This window comes from Nothobranchius furzeri, chromosome 2 (genome assembly GCF_043380555.1).
Source record: "Nothobranchius furzeri strain GRZ-AD chromosome 2, NfurGRZ-RIMD1, whole genome shotgun sequence".
Lineage (NCBI taxonomy): Eukaryota > Metazoa > Chordata > Actinopteri > Cyprinodontiformes > Nothobranchiidae > Nothobranchius > Nothobranchius furzeri.
In genome coordinates, this window is record NC_091742.1 from 3,053,055 (window position 1) to 3,071,563 (window position 18,509).

The window sequence follows — 18,509 nt, forward strand, 5'->3', positions numbered from 1 at the left end:
GGCAGGAGGCCCCCGGGTCGACCCAGGACACATTGGAGAGGTAACATCTCCAATCTGGTCCGGGAACGCCTTGGGGTCCTGCCGGAGGAGCTGGTGGAGAAGGCCGGGGAGAGGACGGTCTGGAGCTCCCTAGTTGGGATGCTGCCCCCGCGACCCGGATAAGCGGAGGAAGACGACAACAACTCTTGACTTTATTACTGTTATTACAATCATCATAAATAATCTCTTGGTTCAGTTTAAATGTATTTTAATTACTGAAATTACTTATTATGCTTTGGGTATAATAATGATTATGGTTGATAATCCTAATGTGTGTTCAGCAAACCAGAAGGTCATCTGGCACGTAACCAGCCTCATTCAAAAGGGATATCCAGGGTGAAGGGTAAAATCATCACGTCTTTATTTCATGACCAAGCTGTCTGACGCTGAGAGTGGGCGTGTTCTGAGGGTTTTGTTTAAACTAAAAATCCCGCAGCAAAAGCTCCGTTCTTGAACCATAACAGGAGAAAAGGGACAGCCGCCCGATTCTCTACTAAGCTGTACTATCACGTTGATAGAACAGCTCTGAATAAACGCAACGATAACCAGCTGACGCAAAACTCTTTCAGAGTTATTGATTTAGAGACGCAAATAGTTCCACCAGTCAAGTGACCCATGGAGACATCTCAGGACCGTTTTGGTCGCACTAAGGTCCTTCTACCAACCTCGTGCCTGGAGGAAACCATCTCCACCTGACATCTCGGATCCAGAAGAGGGTCTCCTGGATGGGTGAGGTAGACACTCTTGACAGATTGTGTCTGATGCTGTTCTTTCTAAGAAACGACTTAGCTGCAAAACATAATTTCCAACCCAGAACGCACTTCTCTCGCTGAAAGAAACCTTCTGATATTCATTCAGGCATCCAAAAACTCGTATTTTCAATTTAGCTTCCATTCAGTCACAGGTTTGCTTTAAAACAAGTTTTAAAATCAAATTGTCTGTTCAAAAATTGTCATTTCTAAATTATAATTTCAAATTGTCATTTTTTAAAAGTGTTAGTAATAAATTCTGAACTTTAAAAACTTGACTCTCTTCTTGAAATTAAACACTTCCGCATCATGAGTCCCTGGTTATTGAAAAAGCATAGATTCCTTTAACTTCAGATTAAATAAATAAACTTTTGCTATTAAATTTAATTATCTTGAATTAAACATTCATCTTTGGATTAAAAATAAGACCAAGCTCGTTGGCATATGAACTTCTATCGAATATATAATAGCCTAGATATTTATATATAATAGAAGCTTCATTGTTAACTCGTTTGGATCTTTTCTCAGAATCTAACAACTGATAGCAAACAGTGTTGATTCTAGTATGTAGTTAAACACGCTACACTGACAAATCTCAAAGTACATGACAGGCGTGGTGGAAACACCCATCATTAGTTTTCATTTAAATTGCAGTACAACATGTGTGTGATCCGAGGCGTAAGGCAAAGCAGATTAGAAAACAGGGTTTTTAGCCCCGTTGACTTGCATTTATTTTTTCGTTCTTCCAGGGACTCATGATGCGGAAGTGATTTAGGCTTCCTATACAGTCATACACAGACACAGTCACACACTCCCTCCCTCATGCTCACACATACACATACAGCCTAAGACTTACAAAAATAAATGCTAGGCACCCACGCACGCTCCCCATACACACCCTATTCACTCTGGTCCCGGTACTGCTGCACAAAGGGTACAACCATTACCCATTCCCAGAGTTAGCCCCTTTCTGCAGGGGTGATGCCGAGCAAAGCAACCCACCACCCCAGACCCCAACCAGATGGCTAGCTCCACCTCCTAACCTCCAGCCCCGGGAAGCCAAGCGACAACAGAGGTGTGCTAAGACCCTTAGTCTCCCTCCACCTGCTCCAATACAGTGTTAGTGTGTGTGTGTTGATGAGGTGTATTCCATGGCTGTGGTGAGCGGGCAGCGCAGGCATTGTCTGGCCTACGCCAGCTGATGCAACCACATAACCCTACTTACCCCACGGCCCTCAGTGTCTAAGTGCAGTTTAAAATTGGAAGTGGGCACTGACACTCAGGATGAGGCTGAAAGATCCCCCTGCCAAATGCCGTTGTGTGCTCACTCCCAAGGCCCTAAGTGTGTGTTTGCGTGGAATGTCGTTGGTGGAAGTGTTTAATGTGCAAATAAAATTGGGTGGCAGGCTGCCACAGGAATGCGGAAATGGGGTCCATACCCACACCCCCTGACTTGCCCACCCCCCAAGATCCAATGTGCATGATTATGTGATGATGTAAAGGAGCAGGAGGATAACAATGTATGATAATGGGGAGGAATGGCCCTCCAGAGAGCCAGCTCCTACACTGACCCCATAAGGCACCTCCATTCACAAAATGCCACCCAGGGCATGGAGACCAAAACCCATCTAGCCAGGGCCCAAAGCAGCAGCATCGCCGAGCCCCACGGAGTCCAAGGCCACCAACTCAGCCCCACCCCAGCAGAATATCTACTCCCATCCCTGGATTTGCACAACTTCCAGAATATTTAAGACATCCAGGTAAGGTTGGGTCCTCCCCCTCCTGGACATCCCCCTCCCCCGTGATGGGACAGAATTGTTATTGTTTCAGAGGAGCCAAGACCCACCTGAGGCCCCTGAGCCTCGGCCATGCACTGCTGCATTTTCCGCCTTCTTCCTGGCAGCATACAAGTCAGGATCCAATCCTCAAGGAAAGGACACTTCTAATCTTAGCAATATTCCGAAGGTGGAAAATGGAAATCCTACAAACCTGTTTAACGTGGGATTTGAATGACATGTCCTGGTCAAAGATAACATCAAGGTACCTTACTTTGTTCTCAGAGGGTAATTTAATGCCAGCTGATTGACTAAGCTATTTCCTTCACAGCGCTATTTCAGCAAAATTTATGCTCATGCTAATATGCTGGTAATAAAGTTCTATATGTGTACAGATGATGTTACGACTGAACCTTTCAGAGCTCATTGTTCTCCTCTCTACACTACGGCACATTTATGGTGTTATTTTCAGAAGGAAAAGTCGGAAAACTAAAGGTGGCATGTAATGATGCTTCTAGAATTATTTTACACTGCTAAGGTTTACCAGTGCGAGTCATATGTTAGCTATTCGCCGTGTCTCTGGATTTGAAGCTGTAAGGAGAGCTTTTATGTACAAATGTATGTGTAGGCTGAACATTTCTATTGATGAGGTAGTTATGGTTTTAGCTTAACCAGAACTTAGAAGATTTACATCTTTTGATTGGAGCATTGGTTTAGTTAAAAATTTTCACTGCCTGTAACGTTTATTACTTTTACTTTGCTTATTTTTTATGTATTTTATCTTGTGTTGTAGTATCTGATAATAAAGTTCTTGAATTACTCGTACTTTTTAAATGCGGTGTACTCATTTATGCTGAGTGTTGTATCCCAAACCCAACTGCTCACATTTAGTTTGTTAATTATATTCACCTTGGTTTAACCCCAGTGTAATTGCCAAGTCGTGGAGATTCTGTGCTGTCGTTGCCAGAGTGCTTCCCAACATGTAGATGTTTTCCCACAGGCCTGCCTGAAGGAGGTGAAAAAGCTGGATCGGTTGTTGCAGACTGCAGTGAAGAAGTCGAGTCCTTGGGCTGTGCAGGTAGTGTGTAACACCCAGTGGAGATGCTACCAGCCCCTCCTGAAGCCCAAATTCAGGAAATTCGTCAAAAACTCTCTGCTCAACATGGCCCGAGCTCTGGAACAGATCCAAAGGTTTGTTTATTTATTTTTATTGTTTGGAGGCGTTTCTCATATGGTGTGACTGGTTAAATTTTACAATCTGAAGAAGCGGTAGCCCAGACACGACTTCCATGTTTTCATGTTGACTGGAAACATCTTTCTTCCTCCTGCTCCTCTTCACATTCGCTTGTGTGTCCAAGCTGCACAGCCCTGCATTGGGTTTGGGTCCAGAGAGTCTGTTAGCCACAGGTCCTTATGCAGCTAAATGAAGGGGATGTCCCACAGTGTGTCCTGTTTGATTAGTACAGCAATCTCCTGTTTCCATTAGAGATAAATAATTCTCTAATTTCAACATTGTTTTTTAATAAATCCAATGTGCCTTTGAGAGAATCGGCATTTCACAGGTTTTTTTAAACATTGTCTTTTTTTTTTAGACATGAACTCATTCAGAAAATGTGGGTTTGATACTCTTGCAGTAAACTGCTGGAAATGCGCTGTCAGATCCACTCAGAGATGGCAATAACTGAAGAGGAGGAAGGGAGTCTGGAGGCTTCTTTGGCTCACCTTCAGAAAGCCATGCTGCTGGATGACGGGACACAAGAAGAACACCTATCATCCGCTCTCCAGCTCCTGCGGCTCCGATTGGCCCCCTCCAAAACACTTACCAGGCCTGAGGACAAGGCTGCTTTGCTTATGCTGCAGGTTTTTCACCCATCTGTTTAACAACGTCTAACTTTAAAGAGCTCATAGCAGAAAACAAGACTGTTCAAGTTTAAATCCTTAGGAGTTGTATTCTGCTGTGTTTGACTTTCGATGACCAGAGGACTGAGAAAAGTAGCTGACTCGTAAATAATTCTGACATTCAACCATTTCGTCTTTCACAGGCCAAGGAGAGGCGGCCCCAGAGCACAACAGACAGTCGTCCTACTCTCGTGTCTGCTGGGCTCCTTTTGGCCCCTGGGGATTTTCAGACAGTGCTGGAGGCAGACAACACCTCCAAAAGTACCGACTTCTCTTTCTTACTCTCACTTGTCCTCCCATTTGCTTGGAGGTCTTCTTCTCAAAGAAACAGCTTAAAACACTTGTTCAGATGACTATTTACACAGGTGAAAATATCAGCCATGGTTCATGTTACAAGCCATCTTCTCAAGCTAGCCTAACTCTTCAAAAGATGTTAACGTCTCAGGGTTGACTTGTATTTCTATTTACGTGGGCGTGACACCAGCCACTCTTTAAAATGCCAGCACACTGTAGAAGCTGATTAGCAATCACTGCTAACCTAGACTCTGATTCTGGCAAAACCAACTTTATGCAGCTCAAGGGAGACTCTGTTTACTCACAACACACCCTCAGTCACCTGTAGCTTATGTACGCTCAGGTTAATGACTATTCTGAATAAACCGCACCTTGGAGTGGGATATAAAGTAACAGCTCCTCACCTTTCCCGGTTACACGACACAGAAGAGGCCCCAGGCAACGTCGCTCCTTTTAGTTTCTCAATAAGAAACCAAGGTTTTATTCCAAAAAGATGAAAAAAGAGTAATCCAAACAATACCCCGACGCAGCGGGTAAAAGTTTCTTTACAGATCAAAAGGCAAAACCCCAAGCCCCCAGAACAAGCTCCCTTCTCTTCTCGATCTCCACCTTTTATCAGTTGCTGGAAAATGAGAGACAAGAACATCCAATAGCTCAGCTCTGGGCAACTCCAATCGTTTGGGTTCAGTTGGACAGCCTTTCCATCAGTAACGGGTCCATGTGTGTTGATTTTTCATTACCTGTCACTGATTGTTGTTACATGCTTTCATACTAACCAGCTCAGGGGCCTAGTGGAAGTTTGTCCCCCTGGGACTGGACGATCAGGGTTCAAATCCCGGGTCAGGGAGCCTCTCTGCCTGACAGCTTTAATAGTTCCTGAATGCAGCCACAGCATCCAATGCATCTCCACCACGTTTGGTTCTGACCCAAGGTTCTACCAGCTGATTGGTTCCTAAGGATCTCAGAGCCCTATTGGGCGTATATACAGGAATGAGATCGGACATGAATTTTGGCCCCATGCCACTGAGTGGCTCATAAACTAGTATTAGCACTTTGAAGCCTGTACTGTAGTTTACTGGTAACCAGTGTAGGGATCTAAGAACAGGAGTGATGTGCTCCGTTCTCTTAGTTCTTGTTAAGACTCTAGCAGCAGCATTCTGAACAAGCTGCAGTTGCTTCACAGCTTTTTTGGGAAGACCAGTTAGGAGGCCATTGCAGTAGTCCAGCCGACTAGAACCCTAAATAGTTTGACATTCATAGAGTACAGTTTGAGCCCAGTCCCACTGGCCTCCAGTCACCGAGCCCTCGTTTACCTGCAGGATTCACCTGGAGGACAGCATCTTGTGCCGCTTACAGAGGTAGCCTGCGTTTTACTTACTGCTGTGATTTGGAAACAAATCACTTTTGTGAGTCATTCTAACTTTAGTTAGCCGTGGTTTTGTTGTTCTTAGCGAAGCCTCGTATGTATTGAACTGATCAGTGGCTGAAAGGCCAGAGCTTTGATCTCTGACTCATTCCTGGCTGCTTGGTCCAGTGTATCACAAGAGCCCTCAGCAGTGCTAATGACCCAGAGGAGAACTCACCTTTGACAGCCAGTCAAATGGCTTTTTTTCTTCAGGCATGGGTTAAAAGCTGTGGTCCCCCAAGGCTTTTCTTATTTTTACTAGTGATGCACCGATATGAAATTTTTTGGGCCGATACCGATACCCGATATTAAGATCACTGTTATGGCCGATATTTGCCGATACGGATATACAGGCATTAATGCTTCTAAAATCAGCAGATTTTGTATACAGTAATCCCTCGCTACTTCGCGGTTCGTTCATCGCGGATTCGCTGCTTCGCGGATTTTTTCTTTGGAGCGTTTTTCAGGGGGAATTCGCAGATTTGCAGTATTTTTCACTGATTCACGGTATTTTTCTATGCGAAATATCAAGAAATTCTTGTTTTTTTCATCAATTTCATCATAAAATGCACTTTTTGTAATAAAACTAAAAAAAACCAAGTAAAAAAATTTTTTTTCTTGAGTTTTACCCACAAAAAGAGAATGTGATCATACGATAATTCAATAGGGAGCGTGGTTTCACAGACGCGGAAGTGATAGCGTCAGTGAAACGCCGGCTGATCTAGGAAACCCCCGAGCGTTCGAGCGTCAACGAAGTGACACGGAAATGCCGGGCTTTCCAGAAGTAAGTAAGATAACTTACTATGAGCTGATAGTTCGTTGGATTGATCGGTAGGTTGGAAACTCTGATCATGAATCTGAAGAAACGATGACTGAGTGGTGAGCTGGAAAGGCGACTTCCATTTATAGCCGCGGTTTGTGACGTAGGTGCGACGTGGAGGGAATCCCCGCGAGGGGCATGCTGGGAGTCCCTACTTTGCGGATTTTCACCTATTGCGGCCAGGTCTGGAACGCATCTACCGCGATAAACGAGGGATTACTGTAGCATGAAAATAATTAAAGCTGAATTTACATTATGAGGTACACACATCACACACATTTACACTTCTGAGATGATTTCATTCACTGTTCACACAACTAAACATTTACCCCCCCCCCCACCCCCCCACCCCCCACTCACCCCCGAAAAAGACAAACAAATGGAGACGAGATAGAAAAAAATATTGGTTGTTAATATTGGCCCGGTTTTATTTATCGAACCGATACGATATCTTAAAAAAAGTCTAACCTCGGTCGATACCGATATTGATGCTGATATATAGTCCATCCCTAGTTTTTATGGGTGAACCTCAAGCATACTCCAAGATGAAGGCACTTAATCAATGTGTTTTTTGTTCATAGAAAGTTCGTGATGTGACCCTTGAGACTAGAGAGAATGGTTCATTTCATAAGGGAGTCAGCGCTTCTTCCACCACTCGTCTCCACATGGTGCAAAATGCTACAGTTATGAGCACATGGCCTTCATTTTAGCCTCACTCCACTAGTTTTTCAGTTTCAAGTTTGTTGGTTTGCTTTTAAAGGCCTCCATGGCCTCACCCCATCCTATCTCTCAGAACGGCTGCAGCCTGGTGCCCCTCCCATTCTCCCAGGTCCATGGACCAGCTGATCCTGATGGTTCTGACCAAGTATAGGCTAAGAGAAGACCATTCTTTTACTGGAGCAGCTTCTAGTCAGCCTGATTTTAAACTAAATTCTCTTAGTTTATATGTTTTTGCTGTTGGGCTGTTTTTATAAAATTAAAGTCCCTTAGTCATCATCACACTCTGGTGAAATTCATCTGCACATCTGACCCATCCCAATGGGCAGTGGTGAGCTGCAGCTGTAGCCGCGCTCGGGAATCATTTGGTGGTTTAACCCCCCAGTCCAACCCCTTAAAGTTGAGTGTGAAGCAGGGAGGTGTTGGGGTCTTTGGATTTGAACCTCGATCTCCCAGTCCCAGGACGGACACTCTACCACTATGCCACTGAGAAGGTTAATATGTTTTATACATACGTTTTATCACTTTTGTTCACTCAACTGTTATTTCATGGGGGGCACTCTGACCATCCAACTACAGCTTGATGATGAACAATGTCTTGTCCAGCATGCTGGAGCACCGGGCCACAAGGATAAAGGACATTGAAGCTGTAGGTAGAAGGATGCTGAAGTTGGAGCCACCAGACAGGAGGCTGACAGGAAGACCAACAAGGTGAAAGAAGACATGAAGTTAGTTAGTGTGAAGATGGAGGATGCAGAAGACATAACTAAATTGAGACAGGTGATTGGCTGTGAAGACCCTTGAAGGGATATGCTCCAAGGGTGAGGAGAATAAGGTCGGGGTTAGCCATTCCCTCCTACATTGGAGATGACATTAACTCAGTAAGACTCCGTAAACAGGGTCTTGAACAGTAAAGTCCAACAAAAGAACTGTTGCATCAAGTTGACAGGGAGCTTTATAATCTATAACCTCTGTATAATTTTTTGTCAACAAGCAATCTCTGAGCTTTGCCAGTAATACCATACTATACCATACCATAGTTTATTTATATAGCACGTTTAAAACGCAGCATGGGAGCTGCCCAAAGTGCTGCACAGGCTGGACCAAAACACAACCAATCTAAGGAACTAAAACAGAAGATAAAAATACCAATCAAAAGCAGTTAAAACATGAGGAATACTAAGAACACAATAAAACACTAAAACGAGTCACTGTCTAAAAGCCACATCGCAAAAATGGGTCTTTAAATGAGATTTAAAAACCGCTAATGATGGAGCCTGTTGAACTCCAATGGGTAACGAGTTCCACAGCTTTGGGGCAGCATGCACAAATGCTCGTTCACCCCGCGATTTGTATCGCATCCGGGGCGTGCACAGCAGCAGGAGGTCAGCCGACCTCAACATGCGTGTGGGTACATAGGGAGTGAGCAGTTCAGAGATATAGGGAGGTGCCTAATAACATCTTGCATCTGTTATTTCCTCCATTTTCTTGTTCCTGTAGGAAACCTTTTACCTGGGCTGGCAGCTCAACTAGCAGCAAAAGCTCAGCATCACTCCACAAGTGTTCAGAAGGCGGGAGGTCACTTGGCTCGACAGAGCAAGGACATCGACGGAGCAGAGAGGTACTGTAACCAAAAATTACACACACGTTATTTATATGACACTTACAGGTTTTCCATCAGTCTTGAAGGACTACCTCTTGAAGCTCATCAAAGGGAATGCCAAGAGTGTGCAAGGCAGTAATCAGAGCAAAGGGTGGCTTTTTTAAAAACAGAGATCATATCTCTCCTGTCTTAGCTTCCCTACACTGGCTGCCTGTTCACTTCAGAATAAACTTTAAGATCCTTCATCTCACATATAAAGCTCTTAATAATCAATCTCCATCATGCATCAGTGACCTGATAGTTCCATATGTTCCTAACAGAGCACTTCGCTCTCAGACTGCATGTTTACTGGTGGTTCCCGAAATATCTAAAAATAGGATGGGAGGCAGATCTTTTAGCTATCAGGCTCTTCTCTTGTGGAACCAGCTCCCAGCTTTAGTCCGTGAGGCAGACACCTTGTCTACTTTTAAGACCAAGCTTAAAACATTTTTATTTGGTAGGGCCTATGGTTAAAATCTGATGTTAGCCCAGATCTGGACATGTGGCTAGGTTATCCAGTATCTCTGTAGTTATGCTGCTATAGGCTTAGAGTGCTGGAGGACACACCGACCACTTTCCACACTCGACTACTTTCTTCTACAATCTGCTCTTTAACTATATTATTTCCTGCTATTTCAGCTGTTAACTTTTTTTTTATCTAAGTGTTTTTCTCCCCAGAAGAAGTTACAATGGTGTTCTGCTGAGCTGTGGTGTATTTCTGGACCCTGCATGAGGATTGTGAAAGTTAAAAAATTTACCTGAGAAGTTAGACATGAATCAGTGTTAAGGATATTTAATGACATTATTTTCATTTAATAATCAGTTGTACGTTCTTCTTTTGGGGAATTGTCAACACATTTGACTAAGCAGGTACGAGACCACCGATCCACCTAACCGATCAGGTTAATCAAGGTTAATGGAACTGAGTATCGTCAGCATAACAGTGGAAGCTTATCTCATGCTGTCTAATGGTTTTACCAATAGGAAGCATATATATATATATATATATATATATATATATATATATATATATATATATATATATATATATATATATATATATATATATATATATTAAAAAGAATTGGTCCAAGCACTGAACCCTGTGGTACTCCACAAGTAACCCTGCAGTATGAAGAAGATTTGTCATGTACATTTACAAAATGACATCTATCTGACAGGTAGGATTTAAACCAGCCTTTGATCCCTACAACATGGTCTACCAAACTGATAGAGCTTTGTGATTGGTCTACCAAACTGATAGAGCACTGCGATTGGCATAGCACAAGACTGATCTGGCCTGCTGAGAATCCTAAGGAGCGTGGCTGGACTGATGGTCTGTCTAAGTTTCCAAGCTAGGAGAAGCAAGGAGAATTGGAAAATGTTTATTTGCTGCGATGAGATAATAACCCAACTGCCAGAATTGTAATCCTGTTTGATTATTGGACTTAGTTTCCTGCCTGCAGATACCTGGTGGTGCATCCGAGGCTTTTTAACTCTTCAAGAAAAGCTAAACGTCTGGAAGACACGTTCCCAAAGTGCTTGTGGTTCTTTTGGATGAACATCTCTAAACCTCTCATGTTCCTTCTAGAGATAAGATATTTGTGCCTGCAATCTTCCCAAACAGGCTGATTGTCTTATCTCTGCATTAACCTTTGTCCTCTGAGTGAATTTGTGAGGATGTCCTTGTCTTAAATGTTTCCCACTTGTGGTAAATCTTTCTATTTGCACAATGATGACTTTTAACCCTTACTAGACTGAACAGCATCATCAGTTTGTAAGGTCATTGCTGATGCGCTCCCTCGTAGACATGTTAACACACGCCTGTATTCTCCAGACCAGTGAAACCCTGCACTGAGACACTGCTTTTCACTGTGTTCGGAGACATTAAACTCTGAAACTGACTTCCTTTTTATCATGATTGTTTAATAGTTGCTGCACTTTTCTGAGAGCTAGTTGATAAGTCGTCTGCGTAATCAGACATTTATGGGCTGTTGACTTTATTACTCTGTATTTTCTCTGAATGCTAATTACTAATGAACATTTGATTTATTGGACTTAAGGTTTCTGTGTGAATCTGCCCCTGTAAGTTTAATATCTACTGATATCCAGTAACTCATCACTATTGGGATTAATGAAGTATTTCTGAATTGAATTGAATTAATAAATCTATTGTCAAATACGCGGTATACATATATCAAAGCTCAGTCTTCTTTGCTGTTTCAGATTGAAGTTATGGGCAAGATTAGCTAAAACAGCCAGACAGCAGGAAGTGTGGGACGTGTGCAGAGCTGCATGTCGATTCTGTTTACTCTACGATGACGGCAGATGGACGGTGTCCGAGACTAAGAGTAAGTAAACTCACTGACTGATTAAAACAATCCTCCAAGGTTTGATAGAAGCCGCATGTATTTAAAAATGTTTGCTTTACTGGCCGGGGAGTTTTTTTCACCAAAGAATGTTTTCATCAGTGTGTAAAGGTTCAAAGAAGAGAGGCGCTCCAGGTTGTCCTGACGGCTGCTGTGGAAGACAAGGCCATGTGTACACGATGCGCCTTCTGGCTGAAGTCTACTTTGTGGATGCTGAGGTGTGTTCTCATGAGCAGGCAGCAGCTTTTCTGTGTGTAGCTCAAGAGCACTGAGTTAAAAATCCATTTATCTTCTAACTGCACAACAGCCTCGCCTCTGTCAGGGCGCCCCAGGGCAGCTGTGGCTACATTGTAGTTCATCGTAGTGAATTGACTGATTGTGCTGTGAAGCACCTTGGGGGGTTGTAGAACCCTAAGAAGGCGCTATAAAAATACAGACCATTTACCTGGCCAGCCATCATGTCAGCTCTACTGGTACGCCAGAGTCCTGTTCATCTCTGGACTGTATTGAGTTTAGCATCTTCTAAATAATTCAGGACATTCTGGATCTATGATTTCTGAGCTACATAGTCGTCATAGGGTCACGGGGGGCTGGTGTCTCACAGGGACATGCAGAGACAACCAGTCTTCCATGGCTACGGACCATTTAGAGTCTCTGTTTTATCATAAATCACGCTGTTCGGGTTTTTGCATCACATCCCTTCACCTACTTAGTCTTGTGCTAAATGCAATGTTTTCAGTTAAATCTGCAAACTCATTGTTTTTGTTCAAATGTGTCTGTACCTTTATTATTCTAGGTTATAAGCTGGTATTCATTTTAAGCCCATTTCGTCTTTTGCATTAGCTTCCTAATAAACTCCCCATGATGGGAGTTTTATTATTCCCATTAGGTGGGAGAGAAAATAGATGGAGCTGGACTGGTTTTATGAGCTTGTCTTTTTGTATACTCCCACATTGCATCGAGCCTACAACCTTAAGCCTTTATTAAATCTATAGAGATGTTAACTTGACAGTACTTTGAAGAAAATGGGGACTAGGCACGGCAGAGACGTGACCTTGTCATATCCGACACACAAAGCAGCCCGGCCTCCTGCTCCTTTCATGTATCACTCGCTTTGTTCTGAGACACATGAAGGCTTTTTTCTTTTTTATCAGTTGAGTTATAGTTCATTAATTTAACCTGATGTTGAAAACCAACTCATCCAGTCTTACCTTGGTTAGCTGCCACTGGAGTAAAAAGCTCACCACTCATTTCTTCAGCTTGGTCCCTGCAGCAAGCTTTAATCTGTCTGGATGAGTTGTCATGCCCACAGCAAAACTTCTCCTGCCTTTTTATTATGAAATTGTCTTCACAAGATGTAACCTCATCTTTCTGGAAATTTGCTCAGGCTACCATCCAGCTGCTGCTGGCAGAAGGAGTGAAGCTTAACAGTCCAGCCGTCCCACCGCAGGATCCGTCGGTGGGTTTCACTGAGGAGGATCCACACTGGGTTATTTACAGGTGAAAACACACACACACACACACACACACACACACACACACACACACACACACACACACACACACACACACACACACACACACACACACACACACACACAAACAGAGAGAGAGAGAAACATTGTGGAGGTGGACAAACAACAGAGGACAGCTGTTGTGGTTGATGAGGCGATACCAAGCGATGCAACATCAGGATAAAGGAACATGAGAAACTAGAGAAGTACCAGGACCTCAGAGAAGAACTTGAGAAAGCCCAGATAGTGAAGACATCGGTAGTGCCCGTGGTCATGGCAGTGACCCCCAGACTGGAGGAGTGGCTGAAGCAGATTCCAGGAACACATCAGACATCTCAGTCCAGAAAAGGGCAGCTCTAGGAACAGCTAAGATACTGCAGAACCCTCAAGCTCCCAGGCCTCTGGTAGAGGATCCGAGCTTGCAAGGATGACACCACCCACGGAGGTGGAGATGGGGGTTTACGTACACGAGTGTAGCTGTGGGACATAGAAGGCTTTGGTTCGTTAGTCCAAACGACAGAGAGCAGCAAACGTCCTGGATCTGTCGGGTGGATTCTGGGTCTGATGAACAAATGTGAGTCATCTTTCTAATAAAAGTCGGGGCTTGTGCTGCCAGGTAGTACGTTTTATTCATATATCACCCATCGCAGGCACAGAACCACAAAGTGCTTCACTTAGATTCAAACTAAATGAAACATAAAGTCATAAAATCTCAAAACAGAAATAGATCAACATCAGAATAAATTACGTCATAAAATTTCATAAACAAATGAAAGATCATTACAACTTTGAGTCCAGACTGTCAGTCCTACATAAGGATAAAGGAAGATCATTCCAGAGTCGTGGTGCAACAGTCTGGAAGGAGCGACCAGCTCCACTTTTCTATCTGGTCTTTGGAACTTCTAGAAGGTTCTGGTGGGTGGGCCTGAGGGCAATTACTCTTCTGAAGTTTTTCTGATTTCTGTGTAATGATTATGAACTGATACCACCTTCCCACCTGTGACCTGTCTGATATAAACTCTGTTTCTCCAAACAGATGCTGATTTAGTAGTTATTGGTCACGTTCACTTGGAAACACTCTTAAATAATCCAGAATAAGAAACGTCAGAGCCAGGCATGCAGATGGGGTGGGGGATGGGGGGGGGGGGGGGGTCTGTCCCCCCCAGATTCAGGTCTGCCCCGATCCGTCCCCCCAACTAAGGCCAAAAAGAAAACAAAATTGGAGGTTTAGTGCTTGAAGCTTATTTTTCCTTCGTCTTCGTCTTCTTCGTCTTCCTCCGCTTATCCGGGTCCGGGTCGCGGGGGCAGCATCCCAATTAGGGAGCTCCAGGCCGTCCTCTCCCCGGCCTTGTCCACCAGCTCCTCCGGCAGGACCCCAAGGCGTTCCCGGACCAGATTGGAGATGTAACCTCTCCAACATGTCCTGGGTCGACCCGGGGGCCTTCTGCCGGCAGGACATGCCCGAAACACCTCCCCGGGGAGGCGTCCAGGAGGCATCCTGACCAGATGCCCAAACCACCTCAACTGGCTCCTTTCGATCCGGAGGAGCAGCGGTTCTACTCCGAGTCCCTCCCGAATGTCCGAGCTCCTCACCCTATCTCTAAGGCTGAGCCCGGCCACCCTACGGAGGAAACTCATTTCGGCCGCTTGTATCCGCGATCTCGTTCTTTCGGTCATTACCCAAAGCTCATGACCATAGGTGAGGATTGGGACGTAGATCGACCGGTAAATCGAGAGCCTGGCTTTCTGGCTCAGCTCCCTCTTCCCCACGACAGATCGGCTCAGCGTCCGCATCACTGCAGACGCCGAACCAATCCGCCTGTCGATCTCCCGATCCCTCCTACCCTCACTCGTGAACAAGACCCCGAGATACTTAAACTCCTCCACTTGAGGTAGGACCTCTCCCCCGACCCGACCAGCTCATTTTTCCTATTACACTGAATGCAGCATGACGTAAACAAACACCGACTCCAGAGGCGCCAAAGTGGTTGCTGCTAGGATGCAGGATGAAGTGAAAAAGGCAAGCAACGATTACTGCGTATTTAAAAAAGACCAACAGTGTAAGTAGGCGGGACCGATCTGTCTGTTTATGCATGTTGGTTCTAGTTTCAGTACGTTGTTGTTGTCAGTGTTGGGACTTACTCGTTATAAACGCCAAAGCCTCATTGCTGACTTTAAGTCTCATCTACAAATATGATCCCTCATGAAGTTACTAGTTTACATCAGAAGATAGTGGAGATGTGGAACCTTCAGGCTGAGCAAAGTTTTAAAGTTTTTAGAGTTTGAAAAACGCCTCCCGCCGAGATGCTCCCAGTCAGGGAGAGGAGGAGATGCGTGCAACATGAAGAGCGCAAATATGAGATAAAACCTATAATTGCCGGCAGGTCTGGTCTTTGTTGACTGATCACTTTGTCTGGTAATGACTGACTCCAATTATGAAGCAGATTACTGACTCTGATGAAGAAATTCACTCATCCAGCCGGGACGATTGATGCTGCTGCAGCATCAGACAGCTGGTGCTGCACGAGAGGTGTGTGGAGTTTACAAGCTCCAAACGTTGGGTTTGATGTTGGTTTACCTTCTCTGGGACGTGATGGATGTAGAAATGAGGGTAAAACACTGCTAACGTGACAGATGTAGCGACAATGTAAAAAAAAGCCTTGAAAAGGGGGCAGATGCCGATGCGTTATGCATGGAAGTCAAGTGTGCCACATAATCATAAAAAAAGTAAAATTTAAAAAGAGATTTATATTTATATATAAATAAAAACTTTCCAAATATAATGAACATTTCTAAATAACGTAAAAATACGAAGGAACATCTGTTGGTCAGACTGAAAAGTTTGGGAACCACTGCTCTAAGTGATAAGTAAATATTGTTTTAAAATATATTTTATGTGCAGTTTTTTAGAGCTTTTATGTTTTCTGTAAAGATCGGAATGCTGCTAATCTTTTAATGTTTTGCATAAAGCAAGAGGTTTTGGTTAGTAATTGATTGGGAGAATAACAAATGACTGAATTAAATAGTGGGGTGCCTCTGTCAGTGCGCCCCAGGGCAGCTGTGGCTACATCGTAGCTTATCACCATATGTGTGTGAATGGATGAATGATACACTGTAGTGTAAAGCGCTTTGGAGTCCTTACTCTGAGAGGCGCTATACAAGTGCGGATCATTTATCATTTATAGTGTTGATCAGGCAGAGCTTTGCTGTATAATAGCTTCAAACACGTATATAATAGTTAGTTTTTACGTAAACCGTTGGATGAAATTACACAAACTGACTGAGCTCTAGTTAAGGTTCTTGCAATAGTTTGTGTATGTGTATGTGTACGTGCGTGTGTGTGTGTGTGTGTGTGTTTGGGGGAGGGTACATTGGAACTTTGTCCCCCCCAGTTTGAAAATCCTATCTGCGCCCCTGGTTAGAGCGCTGCTTACTTTCATCAAACGTTACTAACATCAGTTAGTTATCCTAGATCCAGACGAATCCTTCAGCATCCTAAAGCCAGAGCTGGACTTAATAAGTCCTGTAGCTTCCTTAGGAGGTAGCCTACAGTGTGTGTGTGTCTGTGAGCAGCTGGTAAATGATATAAAAGCATCAGTAAGGAGTAATTATTTATGCTTGCTGTGGTTTTACATCTGCCAAAGCGTTTCTCGACTATTGAAACAAATGCAGACCCTAACCCTAAAGCACAACAATGAACAGATTTTTACAGGAAGTCTGTCTTCTATGTTGTAATGTGAAAGGAAGAAATCCTGACCTGAACTAACTTCTTCTGAGAAAATCTTCATGCATGAAGCCACGCTCAGATCAACATTTATACCATTTATTATGAATCTGTTTCACACAGAGACTGGATCCAGGCTCAGTCCGACCGGGCGACCTCATCCTTCCTGAGGGCTGGAGAGCTCGGAGCACAGATCCAGGATCAGGATGTGATAACGAACACTGCAGTTTACCTGTGGAACTACAATCTCCACCTGATGGAAGCTGGAGAATTCCAGTGTCTGCTTCCCACTTTCCAGAGATTAGTGGAAATGCTCCAAGCAACAAAAGACTACGGGTACTGCAGCGATGACTTGTTTATTAAATTTCGTTAATAAAAAAGCTGCTTGGTTGATGATGTCACAGGCCAACGCTTGAATGGCTACAATTAAAAAAGCTGTTCTTACATTTTAGTTTATATTACAGATGAAACGGCGCCTCTTTACACAAGAGTGTTCAGATGTTGCTCTCAGCCTAATCTAATCTGTTATTACAGAGAGGGCCCGCAGCCTTCAAATTAAAAATGGCTTCTTTAACTTAAAACCAGGGAGGCAGACCAACGCTCTGGTGTGACTCAGGGTGTTGTGTTCCCTCAGGAATCCCGCTTTGTGTATGTCGTTGTGTAATGCCGTGGCTCGGGGACTGGTTCAGCAGCTCTCTGAAAGAGGTGGTCCTGATCTCGCTTCAGCTGAAGCCCAGGGTATAGACGAAGCTGAGATGGGGATGGAGATGTCTGCTAGCATCCACGAAGCTTCCCTAAACTGTGCTGCCTTACAAGATGCTGAAAAGGCTTTAAAGGTAGGTCGCTGTGAGAGAAGATGTTAGATGCATCAAACGTAAACGAGCTGCTTTGTGGAGATTTGCTGTTTCAGGTTTCTGTTTGGATTTGCTGTGAGCGAGCGTTTGGCTCATGTCCTCCCTGGTGGATTCTGGTCCTTCAGCTTCTTTCTATTCTTTGATCTGTGAAAACATTCCAGGAATCATCAGCTGGCAGGGCTGACGTCTTGATTTAGGTTGACTATAAAAGCCAATCAAGGGCCAGCCTGTGAACATCTATCGTCAGTGATCATTTTCTAAGACTTTATTGGTATCCGTCTGGTTTTTCTTAAAAATGTTTACCAGCAGACACGTCTACACCATAACGGCTTAGACTGAGGACCCGTGAAGATAGCCCAACACAAGAAGACGTGTAGAAACGTGTTTAAGGCTCAGACCTGATGGAACGTGGAAAGAAATCCAAGAGCAGGAGCAGATGAGCATTTCTGTTTGTTCGTTCTTCCTTTAGAGGCTTCAGATGATGAAGAGTTCCAGTCCTCTACGGATGTAGTTCAGGGATTCACACACACAGACACTCACACGCACACACACCTCAAGCTTTCATGGCTGAAGTCAGATTTCTTTCTTCTTTGCTGCTAATGAACCTTTCTTTCTTTCTGCTCCCAGATCTACCACCAACATCAGTTCTAACTTTAGATGAAAGAGCTTTTAACTCAGATTTATTAACGGACTGTTAAAGTGAGAAAT

At 44.0% G+C, this 18,509-nt stretch overlaps 1 protein-coding gene across 2 annotated transcripts in view; it reads left to right on the plus strand.

Annotated features, from left to right (window-relative positions):
• LOC107372853 (cilia- and flagella-associated protein 46) overlaps positions 1-18,509 on the plus strand; it is a 68,881-nt gene that overhangs the window by 21,347 nt on the left and 29,025 nt on the right. For both annotated transcript variants that reach the window (XM_054747919.2, XM_070542761.1), the window contains 9 exons: positions 3,564-3,754; positions 4,198-4,423; positions 4,606-4,723; positions 9,199-9,319; positions 11,567-11,691; positions 11,812-11,927; positions 13,097-13,209; positions 17,071-17,283; positions 17,582-17,783. In XM_054747919.2, coding sequence (XP_054603894.2) covers positions 3,564-3,754; positions 4,198-4,423; positions 4,606-4,723; positions 9,199-9,319; positions 11,567-11,691; positions 11,812-11,927; positions 13,097-13,209; positions 17,071-17,283; positions 17,582-17,783 — 1,425 coding nt within the window. The remainder of the gene's footprint in view (positions 1-3,563; positions 3,755-4,197; positions 4,424-4,605; positions 4,724-9,198; positions 9,320-11,566; positions 11,692-11,811; positions 11,928-13,096; positions 13,210-17,070; positions 17,284-17,581; positions 17,784-18,509) is intronic.